At 38.4% G+C, this 21,942-nt stretch overlaps 1 protein-coding gene across 1 annotated transcript in view; it reads right to left on the bottom strand.

The window, feature by feature from the left end:
* Positions 1-7,695: 7,695 nt before the first annotated feature.
* Rhag (Rh associated glycoprotein) overlaps positions 7,696-21,942 on the bottom strand; it is a 35,461-nt gene continuing 21,214 nt past the window's right edge. Inside the window, exons 2-10 of the mRNA XM_031347850.1 lie at positions 19,488-19,671; positions 19,153-19,303; positions 16,575-16,722; positions 16,185-16,351; positions 14,515-14,652; positions 13,148-13,269; positions 11,850-11,920; positions 11,441-11,514; positions 7,696-8,393 (exon numbers count right to left, since the gene is read on the bottom strand). Of these exons, the coding sequence (XP_031203710.1) occupies positions 8,319-8,393; positions 11,441-11,514; positions 11,850-11,920; positions 13,148-13,269; positions 14,515-14,652; positions 16,185-16,351; positions 16,575-16,722; positions 19,153-19,303; positions 19,488-19,671 (1,130 nt within the window). The 3' untranslated portion in view covers positions 7,696-8,318. The remainder of the gene's footprint in view (positions 8,394-11,440; positions 11,515-11,849; positions 11,921-13,147; positions 13,270-14,514; positions 14,653-16,184; positions 16,352-16,574; positions 16,723-19,152; positions 19,304-19,487; positions 19,672-21,942) is intronic.

Here is a 21,942-nt window from a genome sequence, read left to right as displayed (position 1 = left end):
TGAATAATGTTTTATTATGTATACATATTTCCTTCCTTCATTCCTTCCCTTCTTTCTCCCTTCTTTCCCTGACTCCTTCCTTCCTTTTTCTCCCTCCTCTCTGTCTCTTGCTCTCTCTCTTCCTCCCTCCATTTCTCTCTCTGTCTTTTCATTTATGTATTTTATTTATGGTGTATGTGTGTGGGGGGGTGTGTGCACGTGTGTGTGCATGCACACATGTGTGTGCACTTTGTGAGGGCACGTGTGTGCACTTTGTGAACATCAGATGATAGCTAGTGGTAGGCAAGTCTCTCCTACCGTATGGGTCCTGGGTCATCAGACTTGGCAGCAAATCCTTTGACCTACTGTTCTACCTTGCTGACCTGCATACCATGTTTTCTTTATCTATTTACATATTGGTAATACCTAGGGTGATTTCATAACTCATTATTATGCATGACCCAATAAGTGCTACCTATTATATTATAACATAGGCTCCTTCACGTATACACCAAGGAGTGCAAAGCTGTATCATATGATCTTGTATAGCTCATATGGACTTAAATTGGCATCCTTCCTGGCTCAGCCTCCTGGAATGCTCGGGTTTCAAGTGTGCACTACCTTGTCAGTTTATATAACTTTCATTGAGTCTTTACTTCTCAGGCAATCCTGAAGAAAATAATAATGGAATAGAACATAAGTCATTGAATCACTGTGATGGATAGTGAGGATGCATCCCCTGGTGTACATATAAGGACCAGCATCCACCATCCATCCTTTTCCTGTATGAACAAGCTCTCTTGTTTATGTCTGCCCTCTTTTCTAGAGAGAAGTTTCTCTTTGCTGTCATCTAATTTTTCAGCTTTCTGTTTTAACCAGAAGGAAGATCTTTTTAGTTCAATTGCTTAAGAAAGAAACGTGGCTCTTTCCTTTCTGTGTCAGAATTATTTAACAATCATTAGTGCATTGTTTAACAAACTCTGGTGACTGATCTTTTCCACATTGCTTTCTTGATAACCTTTTCACCCAGATGTTCACTTGTTATTACCATAATTCATAGAGAGGCTATCATTTGCTTTCTGTAACAAGCCAACATTCTTGAAAGTGAGGATGTTTCCCTTTTACTTTTCACTTTATTTAATATGTAATTTTGAGAAGGATCTCACTATGTGTCCCTAGCTGGCCTGGAACTGTCTATGAAGAGCAGGTTGTTCTTGGACTTACAGAGATCTTCCTGTCTCCACCTCTTAAGTACTAAGTCCTGTGATTAAAGACATGCACTACCATGCACACCTATGGTCCATTTTAATGTTGACCTCCCCCTCCCACCCAGTGCTTAGGGCAAGGCTAAGATCTTAATAAATATTTGTCAAATTAGTAGTTAAATTAAAAATTAAATGAACAATTTATGGATTTCACACTTTTTGAAAAATAAATCTTAGGAACATCTGGTGGGTGAAAATAATGACCAAAAAGAAATCAGAAGACTTGGTAAAGATATGGTTAGCTATTTACTTTAGCAGGATTGCAATCACAACTTAAGTCTGTTCCTTCTATGATGCTCTATGCATCACATAGTTTAGTGGCACAATTCCAACTATTCCTTACACTAGCTAAAACTCTGCTTGGAAAGACATTGAACTACAAGAATACAGCCTCAGGAGATCTCATTTGTCAGCAGTGATGAAAGTCTTCTCAATCCATGTCTTGGGCATTTGAACAGTTTAAGGCAGCTACTGGCACAAAACAAAGAGTAGCATTTACGTGTATGGAATCAATCTGTAATCTAACTGTAATCTCAAAGATACATTTCCAGTATCATCAGAACTTACTAGACTTGTTTTCAGGCACAAAGAATAAAGTAAGAAAAAAAAAAGATTCAATGTCGAAATGGGGATATGTCAAGATGAAAATGATGTGTAGCTGATTCTTTCCAATTGTTATATAAAAATTGCTAGTACTGTTATTGGTTATGACCACCCAATTATTATTCAGTGTTACAAATGAGAAGCCAGAGGCTTTAAAGATGTCATGCTGGATGGAGATTGTTTTAACTGTTTATTAATGGGTATAATGTCTTCTTGTAGTCACCTCTTAAGCACAATTTGTTGTCTGGATTCATTAGGTATGTCCAAAGTTTTTCTTTTGTGAACACTAAATATCTATCATGGTAATGACACAAAGAGTCTTATACATCAGAGTGATCAAAAGTGTGACTTTTGACAGACTTGAATTTGGATTCAGATTCTGCTTTTTCTTAGGCTACTTGTGGGAAGGTACTCAAACTACCTGCCTCAATATGTATATCCAAAGTGTTTATCAAAATTCATCTATCCATCCTTCTATCTTTCTATCTTTTTGTCTATCTATCTATCTATCTATCTATCCATCCATCTATCTATCTATCTATGCATCTATCATCTACTGGTCAGTTGTCAGCCTGTGTTAATGACTGAGAGTGTACTAATGCTGTAAGGCATTAGATAAACAAATTTCCACCTTAAAATATGGGCATTTTGATTCTGCACTTTGGTTGGTTGTATGTAGATATTATTATATAAGTTAATCCTTTGTAAGACATGATTTAATTATTATTAATCTCTCACCACATCCAATACTGTATAAGCCATAAAACTATCACCTTTTTATTTAATATATTACTTCTGTAACCTTTCTATATAATTTGTTTTACTACGGTTTTTGGAGCTAGTGAAGAACATGTAAATGGGAAGCAAGCACAGTTAATTAAGCTGTCTGAAGCAGGCCTTCTGTAGGGAACAAGGATGTCAAGTATTTCTAAGACTGAAAAGTATAATTAGAGTTTGGATTTTCTAGTAATTTATAAATGTGAAAATTATACCCTGTTACTCACAAGGATCAATTATCAGTAAACTGGGCTCCTGTGTGTACTTGTTTAGCCTTGATGAATTTCCAGATGTGTGAAGGTTTCTTTCTTGTGAATTTTAACCTAATTTCATTAATATAAATATATTCCATAGTCTATATAAGCCCAACATTCAATAGCATCTATCAAAGTAAAAACAGATCAATATTGTAAAGTGAGATTTTAATCATAGTGATTACTATATAAAGAGAGAGGGAAATTAGTACAACAAGAGGAGGAGCTATTAAAGTAGAGAGAATACTTTGAATAATGGTGAATTATTCCCTCCTTGAGGGAACAAAGGATTTTCCAGGTAAGAGAGAGTTGGGTGCACAAGATAAACCAGTAGAAAGACTGAGTAATGGATCAGAATGTATCTTAGTTATCATGTGACCAGACTAATTCTTTGGAGAGGTTTTGTGCCAGAGCTGTATGAGGAGCAGCCAAAGTCTGAGGCTTGGAGAAAGGAGGGGAGGGTTGTTCTGATTGATAAGTAGTGGCTTAGTAGTTGAGCTATTAGTTTGCATGTGAGAACTTTGCAAGGTATGTGTCTGGCCTTGTCATAGGTCAGCAAAGGGGTATTTATGAGGATTACATAAGTCACACAGGAAAAGGTGTTTTGGGGAATACCCCAATATCTGTAACACAAATGGTGAGCTGTTTTCTTTATCCTGACTGTTCTCAAGTGACAATCTGGAAAATTCAGATTTAGATCCCTGGGGCTGTGAAAATAGTGTTTAAAGAAAAAAGAAAAACAATAAAAAGTAAGTAAGGAATGAAGATCCATGCGTAGGTAGGTGTTTATTTGACAATCTGATATAATGACTGGAATTGTCTATCATCTATCAGCTATAACCTACATAAAAGAGACATTTTTGAGGTAATACCCTATCTCAAATCCTGTAAAGAACTTTACTACAGATCTGAGTGAAGGTGCGTTTTAGACTGTTGTGTGATTACTGAATTAATTAAGAGTTTCTATTGTTGTGATAAAAATGTCATGACCAAAAGGAAGGACAGGGGAGGACAGAGTTTATTTCAGCTTATTACTCTCAAGTCACACACCATCACTCAGGGAACTTGAAATCCCCAAAACAGGGCCTCTAGACAGGAGCTAAAATAGAGACTGTGGAGAAATGTTGCCTACTGGCTTGCTCTCCATGGCTTGCTCAGCCTGTTCTCTGACACAATCTAGGTCTTAGATTTGAGCTTCACCTATCTGGGCTTTTTAATATCAATCATTAATGAAGACAAGAGCCCACAAACTTGCATACAGGCAAAGTTTTTAGGGATACTTTCTCAATTAAAATGCCCTCTTTTAAGAGATGTCTAGGTTTATATATTACCAGAAATAGTTTTTAAGAGTAAGTTTCGTCTGATTGACCCCTTGAGGTCCAAACATCCACAAACCTTGCCTGGATTCTCTTGACCTTATCTTGAGCACATGTGTCTCTATCCAAATATTATTTAATTTTGTCATTTTGCAACAACACCAATTATGACTGCCAAACATTATCTTTTCCAAAAATTGTGTCTTTTTAATGACTTAATTGAATGCTAAAATGGCCTTGACAACCCTGAACTTTGTACTTTGTGGTTCATGCAATGCAGGAGTTCTTACTTGTCTTCACAACATTACTAAAATATAAGCATTGGATTAAATTTTCAGTTGTATACAGTGTATTTTGATTGCATGCACCCTCATCCAGTGCTTCTAAGATCCATTCCCACCCAACTTTGAGATGGATTTTTGTATGTTTGTTATTGATTTTTTTGAGACAGGGTAGCCCTGGCTGTGATATCATTCTGTAGCCCAGGCTGGCCTTGAACTCAGAGACCTCTGCGTAATGATCCTTAAAACTGACTAACTACAATGTTTTTTAAAGAATTGAGTAAGAAATTATAAGTCTATAGAGGTATCAGTTAGTAAATAAACACACTGAAAGCCTTAGGAGAAAGGTGCTGACACAGGGACCATGAGCATCTCACATTCCTTCCCCACAAAATAATAATTACAAAGTCAAAGCAATAAATGATTTACTTATCCTGTGTGCATGTATACATGTTTGTGTAGGCACTAGTGTGGGAGTGGATACATGTGCACAAGTGTGAGCATGCATGTGGAGGCCAGAGTCCAAGCTTGGGTGACATTCCTCAAGTACCATCTGTTTTGGTTTTTGAGACATGGCTGCTCATTAGCCTTGATCTCAGCAATCAAGTAAGAATGGCTTAGTGAATACAGTCATTTGTTGTACAAGCCTGACAATCCCTGTTTTCAGATAAAGGTGGAGGGAAGGAACCTACTTTATAAAACCCTCTTCCAGCCCTCCAGAAGTATGCTGTGGTACATGTGCACACCTATGTTGTATGATAGACACACAATGATAAGATTCCTTGGAATCAATCGTGGCAGTGAGATGCAGCTCAGTCGAGTCCTGGGATAGTAGTGAGAAATTCAATCAGTTAATTGTGAGCCTCAGAAAGACTAGTCAGCAACATTGATTCAAATGTCCCCGATTGTAGATGTATAGCCTTTTCCCATTGAAGATCACTGACTTGGTTTTCATTTTGGTTTTGTTGATGGTAATCTAGGAGAATTGTATCCTGGGACTGACCAGATATTTGGTTTATTCAGAAGCGATTTTTTTTTGTCACTCATATTTTTGTGCTTTTAGTCATTTGTGAGAGGCCTTTGCTATGCAGCTCTTAAAGCCTCTTAATTTAAGCTTGAATTTACCATCTTCGCACCTTGTCTCCTGATAGTTGAGACTGTGGGCATGTTCCAGCATCCCTGACTGCCTCCTGAACTGTCACTCTAGGTGACAGCATGACCTTATCCTTCTGTGAATAGTAAAGTAAAAAAGCAGCCTGTATAAAGGTGGTCCCCTGCCACACCCAGGGGAGAGAATTAAAACAGGCTAATGTTTATTCTGAATAAAACTGGTTTGGAATAAAGGAGAACAATTGGGAAATCTCCCTGACCCCAAACAGCAGACTTTTTCTCAGCTTGTGTAAAAGCCAGCTCGAAGACTGTGGAAACCAGGGCTGAAGAACTCCAAATTTGTGAAATTGTAAGTTTCACAAACCTGTCTGAAATTTCACTTAATAATTCTGAGTCATCCCTTCAGCTTTAGTCAAGAACAAAGAATGACAAAAGCTTCCTGAAACGAATCACATAAATAGATCTTGAAATTTTGTTCTATCCTATGAACTGACGCAATAGTTTATACACATTGAATTTCGTTTTGGTGGTGACATGAAAGTGATAAGGTTAATTAAGTGTTGAAAAAACAGTTTAGACTTCAAACTTGAGTAAAAAAATCACTGCGGCAAATAAATATGATTAAAGTAATTAAGTCTTCAGTTTCTCATATACACACTTGCACACAGCCAGAATACATGCACAGACAATTTTGTTGGATCTACAGCAACGAACAGGATTTGAACAAACAATATAATTAGGGTAGATAAAGTGAGTAAACATAATGAAAATGGGGAAGGTAGAAGACTGGGGAATACACTTTCCATGTGAATATCACAATAAACTCAGAGCATATCTACCGAACAGGAGAACTGAATTTATTTGAGCAGGAAACATAAATCTTCATGTGAAAATAATTTACCGACTTTCAGGGTAAATAGATTTAATAGACATGTACTATGCCTTTGGTTACACTTATTAATATAGTAAAGGTTATTTTTTCCCCATGAAAAATCATCGTTGGTTTCCATATGTTGCTTTGGGCAACCCTATTAAAGACGGAAAGTGATGGTACTTACCTTATGTTGTGCCTTTTTTAATGTCAATATTTTTTTCCCTGTGAACTCCATAATGATAAAAATCTAAACATATACTAATAATTGGTAATTATTAAAGAGATTAACTACAGTAACTCTGAACAAATTTGTCTAAGATTATGCTTTGTTATTTCTTCCCAATAAAAATATCCTGTCCATTAAAGAATGACAATATACTACCAAGAATAAGAGAATGTTAACCCCAAGTTAAATTTTGTTTGAAAAAACAAAATTTTGACGCTCTACGTCCTGTATTGAAGAAAGATGGGGAGAGTGTTCCTAAGACAGTCACAGAGGCCATCAACTCTCTTATAACTTCGTGTCCTCAGATTGTCCACGACTTCCCCTATGATCATGGCACGGCTCATATACTTTTTGGCACCTAGTTGTTTCTTGTTAAGATTTTATGACTGGGGGATGGAAAAAATAGCAAAAGCTCTAAATATGAATAATGGTCCTTGAGTTTTATAAAAATGATTTAATGTGACTTTGCTAGTCAACTTTTCTAAATGCAGTCCTTTAAAAGTTATACTATGCAAAGATCACTTGATGTTTATAGGGAATATATTAAGTAATATATTTTTAATACACATTAAGTATGAGGTGTGAGTATATGTGCTTGTTAAATGGATTCAATCATATGAAGAAGAGATAAAGACAAATATCTTATTTTATAGTAACATTTAATCATTTAAAAATGTATACAGATGGCTTTTAAAGCCCTACTACAAATAATAACAATAAAAAGGTATCATGGATAAGAATAGGCAAACAAACAACAGTGTAACATTACTGTGACTCTTTTAAAGATTTAAAAAGATGCTAACTAGAACATTAATATTGCTTTTTTTTTTTTTTTTTTTTTTTTTTTTTTTTTTTTTTTTTTTTTTTTTTTTGGTTTTTCGAGACAGGGTTTCTCTCTGTAACCCCGGCTGTCCTGGTACTCACTATTTAGACCAGGCTGGCCTCGAACTCGGAAATCCGCCTGCCTCCGCCTCCCAAGTGCTAGGATTAAAGGCGTGCGCCACCACCGCCCGGCTTAATATTGCTTTTTATTTACATAGATTTCTTTCATTTTTCTAGTACAGATTCTTTAATATGTCCTTCACTCTTTGGCACTGAAGACATGATATGTACATTAAGAAGCTAAAGGGTTTTGGAGAGAATTCATGTAATCAAACAAGAAATACCTAACTGGGGGAAGAAAGGGACTCAGCTGGAGGGACCGAGGAATCATGAGGGACTGCGGTGGGTAGGGATGTGCAGTGAGTAGGGGTAGGAGAATGACACACATGCACAAAGATGCCACAATGGAAACTAACCTAAAAACTGGATAAAGCCTGATATGATCAAGAAGTACTGGTTTCTATGATTCATCTCTTTGTCAAGATATCAAGAATACAAACATTCAATATGAACCTATCCATTTGTGATGTCATTCTTAGTGTCTGGGCTAGACTGCTTTCTGAGCAGTTTCATGTCAACTGGGAAATCATTTGAACATCAAGGAATAATATAAATCTAAAGGCATTTTTACATGGGCCATTTGGGGGCTGGAGTGTATCTATTCAGCCTATCTCTCTGGATACCAAGTTTTTGTTCCTTTAAACTTGACTCTTCTTGATAATTCCAAGGATTCTGAGTTTAGGAGTGGTATTTACACTTCATGGTCCACATGGTTGTGATTCACATGTTGAAAGAAGTGATTATCAAGTTCTCTGAACTTGGGAACCTTGAAAAACAAAAGCAATAGTGTCACACTTAATGGTTCTGTCAATGGCCCTGTCTTAAGTTAGTACAGAAGCAAAGATATTTCCTGTAATTATTATTTAAGCTTAGAAACACCGTGAATTCGAATTACTCAAGTTAAAGAAAAATATAAAAACATATCATTTATTTTGCTGACTTTGACTGCATTCCCTACTCCCCGCACTCAGTTTTCCTACTAATCTGTTGAAGCTTCTATGCCACTCAAGCTGTGAAGGAAATGCTTTGGGGGAAAGCGACCACGGACCTTTTGATGTGTGCTCTCTAAAAGCCTTCAGTCTTACCCAGTACATCTGCTTTTTCTTCCTACTTTTACCTTGAATACAATACATCAAACTATTGGCTAGTATTTTCAGAACACCTTCTACAAATTGGTATAAAAGAACAGACGAGACATTTGTTGGTTACATTCTGTGTTTACTTAGTTTCTACTTCGGAGAGGAACTTTTTATAATTTTTATTTTTCATTTATTTATTTTAATTTATTTGTATGTGTGTGCCTGCATTGCACTTATGTGCACCATGTACATAGTGGTACCTGTGAAGGTCAGAACAGAGTTTTAGATGCCTGGGATGTGGAGGTGGTTGTGAGCCAGCTGATTTGAATGCTGGAAACAAACCCAGGTCCTCTACAAGAGAAATAAGCTCCCTTCACTGCTGAGACATCTCCCCAGCTCTTAAATTTTGATTTTTCTCTGGCTAGATGAACTACCTCATTTCTGTCTGTGACTAGGGAGTTCATGCAGGTTTCTCAAACATATGCTACACAAGCATGGGACTTAAGCAAAATTTTCCTCAGTGGAGATCTTCCCAAGTAGGAAGAGATCTTCCCAGGCAGCTAAGCACTGTAGTGCATGATACAAACTCTAAGTTCTTTAAAGTTATTTTATAAGAATTCCTGGTGGTTGTTTTCCTATAAGTAAGCACACATGTTGGGTCTTAATTAGCAGCTGTTAGGCTCAGTCTTACTGGATAGATATATCTTGATCAAAAAACCTACCAATCTAGCAGGCAACTGCTCCACTCTTAAAGGTGCCTCATGCATTCCACAGATACCTTGAGAAAAACTACTGCAAGATCCCAATCAGGGATATTACAGCCTATTTGTACCAGATATTTTGCTATCAAAAGGTACAATCAATTCTAGATAACTTTGTGCCTGTTTCTGTGCTGGCCAGAGGGAATTGCATTTCCTATGGTGCTGAGAGGCAAAGACATGTTTTGTCTCAAACTGAAACCTTAATGAGTGTGATTATTGCTAGGAGACGAGGCTGTAACTGAACATCAACAACAAGGTGGCTGTACATGTTCCAATCATCCCTTCTCATGCTATAAGTGCATGCTGCTCAGCTTCATCCAGTGAGCAGAGAGGCACTGCAGCATTGCCTCTCCTGATATGTATCAGACGAATACATGACTTCTCTTGAGTGATCTTTCTTTCTTTCTTTCTTTGAGTAGTTGCACTGAGCTGGTAATATGAAAGCAGCAGCAGAGACAGAGGGACAGCAACAGCAAAACAACAGGGATGGTATATTTTTTCTCTTTTTTCTCTCTCTCTCTCTCCCTCTCTCTCTCTCCCTTACTCCTTTCTTTTCTTTTTCATTTTTTCTTTTCTTTCTCTTCTTCTGTGTGTGTGTATGTGTGTGTGTATGTGTGTGTGTGTGTGTGTGTGTGACAGAGCCTCTCCCTCTGTCTCTCACCATAGCCTAACTGCCTTGGAACTTACTATGTAGACTACACTTGCCTCAATCTCACAATAGACCCACCTATCTCTCCAGAGTGTTGAGATTAAAGAGGTGCACCACTACAGCTGACTGTGGTATCAAGTAATTAACAGCTGACATGTGTGGATAAGCAGCAAGGTAGCCAGCCGCTGGAAGGCTGGAGATGCAGTATTAGACCAAGCAGCAGACACAGCAGAGGATCCAAAACAGACCTGGTAGATGTCTGTGATGGGCAGTGCCTGCTTCCTGGCTTGTCTAAGCCCCCACAGAATCCTGGTGTCCATTCAGTGACTGTTTCTCAGCACCCATCTTCCAAGAGGCCTAATTTGTGCCTGGAGTCTGCTTCCCAAAGTAGCTTCAATTCCTGAAAGGCCCTCACATTCACCAGAAACAAAATAGCAGAGGACAGAGGACGGCACTCTGGCTACTCATCCTAGTGGCAGCTGAGTTGTTGAGTATCTTAGATGAAGAGTCAAGTGGATTGTTCAAAAGCAGCCAAGGTGGAAGAAGAAAGCCATCTGGGAGGGGAGAGAGAGAGAGAGAGAGAAAGAGAGAGAGAGAAAGGAGGGGGAGGAGGAGGGAGAGAGAAGAGAGGAGAGGAGGGAGGGAAGAGAGGAGGGATGGAGAGAGAGAGAGGAGAGGAGGAAGGGAGAGAGAGGGAGAGAGAGAGGAGGGGAGGGAGGGAAGAAGAGAGGGGGAGGGAGGAAAGATGGGAGGGATGGAGAGAGAGAGGGTAGGGAGGAAGAGGGAGAGAGAGGAGAGGAGGGAGGGAGAGAGAGGGAGAGAGAGGAGGGGAGGGAGGGGAGAGAAAGAGGAAGACCAGAAAATAGAGCTAAGACTACCGAAGAAGAAAAGGGGACCTAAAAGCCTTGTCACCGTAAGAGGAGCCAGAAAGGAGGAACATAAAGGCCTGGTCACCATAAGAGTTCAAAAGCACAATGAAGTCTTCTAGGCCAAGGGTCTAGGCCAAGGATGGGAGCAATAACACCGGCTGCTGACGAGGATGGATGATTAATTGCAATAAAGGTCCTGATACTCCAATTCTACATTAGAATCCTGCTGGTTCTCCAATCCATAGCTCTATGGAGAACCAGTTGCCATTGTTCCTACCTAGCTGCTGTCCCTGAAGACACCACCAAACAGGCAAGAACAGAAGTTGCTAGAGACCAGCATTTAGAATGTCCTCCTTGCCTTCCCATCATTTTGATGTGGAAGAGCAAAAGGGTCCTTGGCTACCTAAATGGTGGCAGAACTCTCATCTACATTCTTTTTGAAGCCTGTATATTACCTTCCAAGAAACAGAATCATCATAGCAGCACTCATCAGGTGGCTGGTTCCAGATAGGTAACTTCAGAATTAGACCTGTGTGGGCAGAGAGAAAACAAAGCACATGAAGCGGGGGAGGGGGAGGCTTCTTCCTTACTAAGGAATTAGAATACTGTTACAAAAACACCTCTTTTAGCTGACTTAGTTAGCAGGAGCTTAGCACATTTTGGGTTTACCAGTGAACTTATATCTTCTGTTAAGTAATGGAGTAATAGGGCACTGGCAAGAGTTCATATTATTATTATTATTATTGTTTTGAGATAATTTTAAAGTGGTCCAGAAGTCCCAGTCCTTTCATATCAACCTCCCAAGTAGCCAGGTTACAAGCATGTACCATGGAACACAGCTACATGTTCCCTTTTGATGCAGACCTGTAAGCAAACCTCCAACAATTGCTGAGCCAATGGAAGATCCCAGAGCTGCTGCCTGCATGGCCATAGACCTAGGTAATCAAAGTCAAAGAATTAGATGTTTTTCTAAGCATTAATGGCAACAAATAAACCTTGTCTACTGAAGGTAAGCATGTTTACCATCTTGAGGACAATGTATTGTTTTATCTGTAAGCAAATGTGTGGTCACTTGTGCTTTTCTATTTTCTATTATTTTCTTTGTCATCCACTAGCCGTGGTTAATAAAGCATTCATCAGAAGGAGTTACAAAATTTCCAAAAGATCGATTCTTGATTTGATTCATATAATAAATATCTACTGAATATCAGTTCATAAACTCCTCTTCTAGATGGTAAGTGGAATAATATCTAAAACAAAATAGCTGCCATTTTCTTACCACTCCACATAAACAATTTTAGTGAAATTAGAAAGGCCATTAACAACATTAGAATAGCTAAAATTCAGCATACAAGTTAGGGGGAAGGCAATGAAGATACTGAAGAATATGTTGGTAATGCCAAAGACAATTATCTTAAAATAGTGATTCACAACTTTCATAATGCTGCAGCCCTTTAATATATTTCCTCATGTTGTAGTGACCCTCAAACTTTTTTTGCTACTTCATAATTGCAATTTTGCTGCTATTATTAGTCTGCAGGATATCTGATATGAGACCTCTGTGAAAGGGTTATTCAACTTCTAAAGGGGTCTTGACCTACAGTTTGAGAACCATACCTTAAAATAAAGATAATTAAATATTGGGCCTGGAGAAGACTCAGTGTATTAGAAAGATTGTTCTCAAGCCCTACTACCTGAGCTGGATACCTGGATCCACATGGAAGGAAAGGATCAACTCCTGCAAGCTGTTTTCTGACTTCCACATGCACATGCCATCTATTTTCACACACACACACACACACACACACACACACACCCTAAGTAGATAAGTGTAAAACTTTTTTAAAAAGTAATTATAAGTTGGGGACAGAAGAATGTGATAAGCGGCTGTGGAATGTGTGTGGTTACTAAATAAATGGCAGGTGAACTTTGACCATGGTGGCATCATTAGCATGGTGCTTCTCTCATAGCAGGCTGGTAACAGGATCATGGAAAGATTAAACAAGTGAAGTCTCTGAAAGGAGGCAACTGGAAAAGACTCTTTCATGGTATTCTCTCCCTTATGTCTCCTTGAGCCTAGAATGTTAACAATGACAATTTCGACAAACACAATTACAAAGCACAGGACCAGGGCCAAGAAACACCCATTGGTTTTTACTCACTTAGAAGACTTCCCCCAGCTTATGGCCACAATGCTGACAAGGCCTCCAAGCACTCCAGGTAAGCCGTGCAAGTTGTGAACCCCACACGTATCATGGATCATCAGTTTATTTGCTAACAGTGGCTAAGGTTGTAAAAGAGAGGAGGGTCATTATTTTCTAAGGCACACAGACCTCCATACTGGAACAAACCACCGTGTAGAAGAATATTACTATGAATTCATATCACACATGTATAAGACATGCAATGTGTTATTACTCAATGCAAATGAATGGTTACAATGTTGTAATAGCAAACAAAATTAGTGCCCCATCACCTCCACATTTGCTTCTTTTTTAAAATTTTAAATTTCTGATATAAAGAGCTAGAAGCTACTCATTAGCATAACTTCCATACATGGTACATTTGAAAATATCTATAGTTCTCATGTATGTCAAAATTCATTTATCATATGTATCTGCTCTCTGCTATTTTGTATTCTTTGGCATCTTCTCTCCATTTCTTTCTCTTCTCAGAAGAGGAAATTTTATCCAAGACTTGGTTTTCTTTTGAAATGCACCCATGCCAATCACTTTAATATTTATTTTTTATTGTTGTTGGTTATTCGAGACAGGGTTTCTCTGTGTAGCCCTGGCTGTCCTGGAAGTCACTCTGTAGACCAGGCTGGCCTCGAACTCAGACATCCGCCTACCTCTGCCTCCCAAGTGCTGGGATTAAAGGCATGCGCCACCACTGCCTGGCTCTAATATTTATTTTTTTAAAGATTTATTGATGTTTATGAGTACACTGTCACCATCTTCAGACACATCAGAAGAAGGTATTGGATCCCATTACAGATGGTTGTGGGCCACTATGTGGTTGCTGGGAATTGAACTCAGGACCTCTGGAAGAGCAACCAGTGCTCTTAACCACTGAGCCATCTCTCCAGCCCCACCAAACACTTAAATACAGTTGAAGATAATACAGTCCTTAGTGTCTAGATTGGAAGGGAGTGACTTCACTTTCTCATCTTCTAAGAACATCTCATTTACCTTATTAGAACACAAAGTTCACAAATAAACAAGAGTAAAAGACTCTCTGGAACGTCTTTAAAGAAATGAACATAAGCCCCTGACATTGACTTCATGCTCAGTTACTGATAACTAATACCATATTATCTTCTCCCATACAGGAAAGAGTCACTGCATAGCTCCAATATGCATGGTTATTTCTGAAAGAAATATAACTGGCCTCCAGAAAAAGGCAGGGATATAGGCAAGGGAACACCATTTCTCTTTTTCACTCATCTCACTGCTCCGTCCCACTGGTTGGACACGAGAAGATAGTGATGCAGATTTAAGTTTTGGTTCAATATACTTATCATACATACACTAAGGAACTTGTATCCAAGCACAGAGATGATCCCTGCAATGCTTCCAATGGTCATAGCAGCATATAGGGGGATTTCCATGTCTGCACATGTGCCCACAGCAACACCTCCTGCTAGAGTAGCATTCTGAATGTGTACCTGCATGGAGGGAAAACCATGAGTGAGGAGAGAGGGCTGAGGCAATGTCAGAAAGACAGGAGGAAGGCAGAGTCCAGTGAACCCCAGGCTAGTTGTTAGTTGATACACATGTACACACACACACACACACACACACACACACACGCGCGTGCACACACACACACACACACACACACACACATACACACACACACACGCACCCACACACACTTTTTCTTTCGCTGAGACACATTATGGCCTGAAATGTCTGAGATTGGAGAGAGAACCAATTTCAGCTCACCAGAATTCTCAGAAGACACAGTCTGTCTGGTATACTTAAAGAGTTGGGTATCTGTCATTTTAAAAAGAGTACCTGTTCAGTATGATTAAAAAAAATGTACGGAAAGTTGTCTCTTATGACACAAATTGTAAAGAGGTGAAATATATGCTCTTAACATTGCTTTATGTATGCCACATAGGGATTTCAGAGATGGGTCAGTATTTATGGACATTTTCTGCTTTACCAGAGGACCCTGGTTCAGTTCCCAGAGCCCCCACAGTGGCTAATACCTGCTCTGTGATTCCAATTACAGGGGATCCAATGCCCTTTTCTGGCCCCCATGGACACTCTATGCATGTTGTCCACTGATATTCTTGCAGGCAAAACATCCATAAACATAAAAATATTCTTAAAATATATATACAATATAGCAGTCATTTCCTACCCTAAGTTGGAAAAGAAGAGTGTTTGATCTGAGGTTTTGTTCTGAAATGACAATTTCTCTACCTCACAGGCAAGAAGTTTGAGGCAAGGAGTTGAACTTTAAATAAAAAGATGTTATATTACTTTTAGGGCATACAGAAGGTACAAAAATTACTTCAGAGATTTCCTATATGTCTATATTCTTCTACCATTGACATCTTGCATAAACATAGAAAAATAAAATTATCATTACTTCAATCTCATTAAAACTCTTATTTGGATTTAACTAGTACCTAAGTTGTCATTTTACTTTCCTAGAGCCATATTTGGGATTATTGTTTCTGTTTGATTTTTTTTTTAAAAAAATCATGCACATATACAATAAAATATAATCACAACTACCTCCTATTTTCTTTTTCCAAATTCCTCTGTAGTATATGTATTTTAACATGCTACCTCCCAACGTCACATTTTTGAGACCCCACTAAGTCCAGTTGGTGCTGCTCAGACAGGCAAGGGTGTGGGGCTATCCACCAGAGGAAGGAAACTTTACCAGTGACTGCACAGGATCATTGTTACTTTAAAAATACTTGCAGGTAAGAAAATAGTGCCAGCATCCACTGACTTACTTCCTTGTCCTAGTCTTTGACAAGTCCAGAATTAATGGGAAATTTCTATGGAGTTAAGAGCACTTAGTTTTACTATGATAAAAAAAATCCATTCTGTCTGATTTTAACTTACTGGCATAACTTACAAAACTGTGAATGAATACATATTATTTTCAAAACATTCTCCAAAATACAACTGTGGACATTAAGGAAGTGTCCATTGGTTGAATATTGACACTTACCATATCCAGTCTGCCTCGGCGCTCAACAAGGCTGGACAAGGCATAAGCTGTGATAACACAGGCAGCAAGGGACATGTATGTGTTGACAATGGCCCTATACTGATTATTTCCTGGGTCAGCAATGGCTGAATTAAAGCTGGGCCAAAATATCCATAGAAAAAGTGTTCCTGTAAATCATAAATGGTGTTAGTTATTATTGGGAAGACCATTTTAAAGGGTACTTTGCTCTGGAAATTGATGTCTGTCATTTTAGAATGATCATCAAAAAGCCAGACAGAACAAGAACTACTGACCCACCATAAAACAAAGTGGTCTCCAAAAGAGGCCTTCACATACATGTTCAAATGTAGGTATCACCAAATCGACATGTATTAGGTTCATTTTACTCACCAATCATGGCAAACAAGTCGGAGTGGTACACAGATTCTTCATTTGGGTGTTCACTCCTGAGGGCAGGCCGATATAAAATGCCCGCTACAGCTAAGCCAAAGTAAGCTCCAAAGGCATGGATCGTCATTGATGCCCCAGTGTCAGAGGCCTGCCAGGACAAAACGCATTACAGAAATGGCAGTGAAACTGGCTCTCAATAGAGGCAAAAGGACAATGAAGGAATTGTTTGGGGAGATGTTAAAGAAAAGATAAAATGAGGCAGTAAAATAAAATGTACTACGAATTCTTTAGACATGCAACAGTGAGGTACTTCTTGTGATGCGAATACCAAAATCTTACTAAATGTCCCTGAAATGTAGAATGTATAAATCTGGAATATATTGTCCACCTAGTAGAGTTGTGTTGTTTTTTATGTGAGACCATATTACTTAAGAGCCAGGCTTTTACTGAGCACCCAAAACTCACTAGGCTATTTCAGGTTGGAGAAATGCTCAGGGAACGATGAGGTATTGCACTTGATGCAAGACAAAAATGATTCGTGTTTATCTGGCTTTGCAGCTAAAGTTCATTTAGCTATATCTCAAGTACTTGAACCTTTAATAACTGTAACTTAAAGATTTGAACCTTAAAAAGACCAGGTTCCCCAAATATTTCTACATTATTTTACATAACACATGAAGACCTGCTGAGTTTCAATACTGATTTGAAGAGAATTACGTTCCTGTTTTAGGATCTGGTATGGATTTAATCAAGTTTTCTCCATTTTGTGTTTCCAGAGAGAAAATTCAGAATATTGAGCTAGGAGCAATTCTGTATGCAAATGAAGATAGGTAGATGAAAACATCACAAGTTTATTTAAGATCTTCAGAGTGGTGAAGTAGAAGAAATTCCTAGTTTGTTCCATCTTTGACTGGACGAAGATCTAGTGCCCTTGAAGAGAATCATCACCGAATTGAGTTCAGTTACCACTCTAGCACACATATATTCTCAACTTTAGGCTTTGCTGAACACTTCCATATAAGAACCTTGCTTCTTTTTAGCATATTATTTCAGGAGAGAGACAGGTGACCATTAATTATATTTGGAATTTACAAATGCCACGTAAATCTGTGTCACTCTATAAATGCTCACTGGTTTGTAGCAAAAGAGCCCCTCCCATTTCCTTTTCAGAATCCATCAAATTAGTCTTCACTTATACAGCACATTGAGCCTATAGGACCTTTGGCTGATCTCATCTTTTCCCAATGGTTGTACCACCAGTTTCTGGCCAACTACTCTCCTGCACTGCAACTCAAGTTCCTCCTTTAGTTCACCACTACCAATGAACCTCTATACTTGAGATTCCTTTGGCATTAAGTGCATGTCTCCTCCTTAATGACTGATAAAACTCTAACATACTATCTTCATTATCACTTTCCCAGAGAACTTTATCCTTGCTTTTAATCTACATTCAACAGGTTTTCTAAGAATCTCCACTTCCCTCTATGTTTCCATGCCTTTGGGTGGGTGTGCATGCTACAGTTTAGATATGTGATGGGGATATCCAAAGGCTCATGTGTTGGAAGCTTGGTCTTCAGTGCATCCGTGTTTAGAGATGTGGCTTTGGGAATCACCAAGTATTCAGAGATGAGGTACCATGAAGGATTTGACACCTTCAGTGGATGTATTGACTTCAGCTCCCATAATTGAGTGGACAACTAGAACTTGATAAAAACTGTAGGAAGTATGCCAATTAGAAGAATGATTTTTGTCCCCAACCTCTTTGCTTCCTGTCCACCAGGAGGAGAGTTGCTTTACTCTAATGCATGCCACCAGTATGAAGGTCTGCCTCTCTATGGTTCTGGAAACAATAGAGTCAAGGGTCTATGGCTAAATAAAAGTTTTGAGGACATGGACCAAAATGCATCTTTCCTCTCTTCTCTTCTCAGATAATTTGTCATAAGTAGAAATTTAACATAGAAAGGATATATAAGTTTTTGGTTGGTTCTATAAAGATAGAAACTTTAATTTTGTTTGTGGGCAAACCACAAATACTTGAAAGAGAGTTAAAATATTAGCTTTTGAATCGACTGTTAAATATAAGTATAAATAAGTGAAAAATGTACATCAGGGTGATGAGAAATATCCTAGGTATTAGTTTCAAGGGAATCAGTGACATTTGATAGAGAAAAAAAACGAACCCATATTAGTCTTTATATGGGACTATTTACACAGCTGTTTAAATATAAGTGGGAATTAATTATTAATAGGTAACTCTATCAAATGTGTGATAGAGTTAGAAAAATGTGGCTTACAGCCAGACTGAGACCCGGGTGAATCATTTAGCAAATGGGACCATTTTCCTGTGGACAAACAGTACTAACAATGATACTTACCTTCCATGCTTTTGTAAAGAAAAAAAGGAAATAATATGCAATTGCCTTTGTCCTATTTTGCAATAAACATTCCCTAGAAAGTGGCTATTTTTTACTATTTGGTCTGGTGACACTCTTGCCCCTATGAAGAATGGGCACCCATCACTTGTGATATCTAGAACTGATAATCAGAGCATAATAAGTATGTACTTTCTCACACTTACCCCAATTATTTCAATAACAAGAAATTCATTGCTGGCAAACACAGCAATTTCCAGAATTGTCATGATCAACATTTGGATAGGGCTCGTTTTCCCCAGGACAGCGCCAAAGGAAATTAGAACTGTGGCTGTACTGAAGTCTGCATTTATCATGCTGAGGGTGAAAGAAAGAATGGATTGAATTAAGAATAAATAGCACACCAAAATAGCACAGTAAGTTGTAGCTTTGAACTGGGCATTAACCCCACTCATGAGGTTATACACTGATTTAGGAGCTAGTATTTTAACATATGAACTTAAAAGTGAGGGCACATGTATTCACATTCAAGGACACTCACTTGTAGATTCCAAAGTGAAATTTCTGTCCATGATGGTGAAGAAGGCCCTGGGCAATCGTTCCCCATTGGAGGCCCAGAGCAGCAAGAAAGAGGTTAAAACCTACACCACTGAAACCATATTTCTTTAGGAAGGTCATGAGGAAGCCAAACCCAACAAATATCATGACATGCACATCTTGGAATACTGAAAAAGAGAAGAGGAAGAAAAGTTTTGTATAACAAGAACCCCAAGAGTCATGTTATAATATTTAGTACATGCTTTCACCTTTGCATAAAACTGCAAGAAGAGATCATTAGCTGTCATGACAGCTTGATACAAGCTTGAGTCATCTGAGAAGAGTAACCTGGATTGAGAAAATGTCTCCATCAGATTGTCTGTAGGCACCTCTCTAGGGCATTCTCTTACTTAATTGTTGTTGTGGGAGGGCCAGTTCACCCTGGGTGATGCCATTACTGGGTAGGCAGTCCAGAATGGTATGAAAAAGCAGACTGAGCAGACTACAGGGAGTAAGCCAGTTAGTGGGGATCCTCCAGTGGCCTTTAGTTTTCTGCCATAAGTTCCTGCTTCAAGTGACTTTTCTCAGTGGTGACCTTAGAAATGAAATCAATCCTTTCCTACTACGGAGAGATTGACGGGTTAGGTAAGGTATTTTCATTCTTTGCTCCCCTGAACTTAGATTGATGATAACATATATAAAAGACAAAATAATAAGTCTGATGAACAAACAAATATTGGAATGAGCTCATCTCCATTTGTCAAATGTATACATAGTATTAACTCTGGAAGTTGTAGCCAAACAAGAAAATAACTTTATAACATTTTTTTAGGTCACGCTGAAGCCCTAAATCAACATATAGGTGGTTTCTCCTTGAGGAACAAACATAAGACTTGCCTGGCGTTCTCAGCTTAGCTGTCCTAATTCTATTATGTGGCTGTGTGAAGTTGGGCAGGCCATTTAATGTCTGGGAACTTCAGTGTTTCTTCTGCAAGACTAACAGAACCTACTTGACAGGCTTATTTCCAGTGGAATGTACTTATTGGTAGACTTATACAGTTCAAATAAGTCATGATCAAACATAAGATAGCCAGCACCCAGACTTTGCCCTTAAGAAGCTTGTAGCTGGAAAGCATAAAGTTTGAATGAACCATATAAAATTTTAGCAATGAAATGAACATTTATATAGTATTTTTGTAGATATTACTTTGTTTGAGTTTTTTTTTTTTATTCCAGATCTGCATCTGCTTATATATTATGGTTTCCAATTTTGTTTTTGTTGACTTTGTGCCTGTTTCTTGTGGGGCTTTTTTATTTATCTATCTATGTATCAATTAGTTAATTAATCATTTGTCTATTTGTCTTTGAGAAAGAGAGAGAGAAAGAGAAAGGATGTGGAGTTTCATGAAAGGGGAGGTGGGAAGATTCTGTAAGAGGTTGGGGAAGAGGAAGGTGTGATCACAATACATTATATTACTTTTTTTTTCAGTTAAAAGAAGAAAATGGCTGGGCTGGAGAGACAGCTTAAAGGTTAAGGGCACTGTTTGCTATTCCAGAGCTCTTGAGTTCAATTCCCAGCAACTAAATGGTAACTCACAGCTTATCATGGGATCTGATGCCATCTTCTGGCATGCAGGTGTACATACAGATACAACACTCATACATAAAAATAAGTAAATAAGTCTTTAAAAGGGGGGAGCTGGAGAGATGGGTCAGCAGTTAAGAGTACTTGCTGTTCTTCCAGAGGTCTTGAGTTCAATTCTCAGCAACCACATGGTAGCTCACAACAATTTGTAATTGGATCCAATGACCTCTGCTGCATCTGAAGACAGTGTACTCATATACATTAAATAAGTAAATCTTCTTTTTTAAAAAAGAAGAAATGTTACTGATAATGTTAGAATATTGGCAATTTCTTATGGTTCAATTTTATATGTAGGAAAATAGATTCATCTGAGATAAAATTGGAAACATGCAAAAACAGAGAGAAGTGAAACATGTAAGTGGCTGATGGACATTAAACACTTCATCCAAGATTTAGACAGAAATGGGCACAGAGAAGATGTACCTAGAAATCATGTCTCTGAGAGGCTGACCTTAGAGGCCAACTACTCTACACAAATGATGGAGCCAATATTTATCTGAATCAAGTTTGAATTGTCCAAATCCTTGGTATTTGAACAAGGTGGGAGTGCCAAGAAGCCCAAAGCAAAACACATTTTTTTTTTTTTTTAGGCATACAGAGACTCCTCACTAGACTGTAGCTCCTCTTTTCCTCCATTCTACAATCAAGCTCAGAGACTGAGAGGGGTCTCCATTTGAGTGCACTTACTTTGGTTGAAGTTGCTAAGTACTATTCAGATTCACCTTTTAAAAAGGCTTTCATCCCGGTCGCCATTTGCACCTGGGAGCTAAGGCTGTTCCACAGCCCTCTGTGCAGGTCTTTTTTTTTTTTTTTT

This window comes from Mastomys coucha, unplaced genomic scaffold (assembly GCF_008632895.1).
Source record: "Mastomys coucha isolate ucsf_1 unplaced genomic scaffold, UCSF_Mcou_1 pScaffold3, whole genome shotgun sequence".
NCBI lineage: Eukaryota > Metazoa > Chordata > Mammalia > Rodentia > Muridae > Mastomys > Mastomys coucha.
The sequence above is the reverse complement of the archived record's forward strand: the minus strand, read 5'-3'. Positions and strand labels throughout refer to the sequence as shown.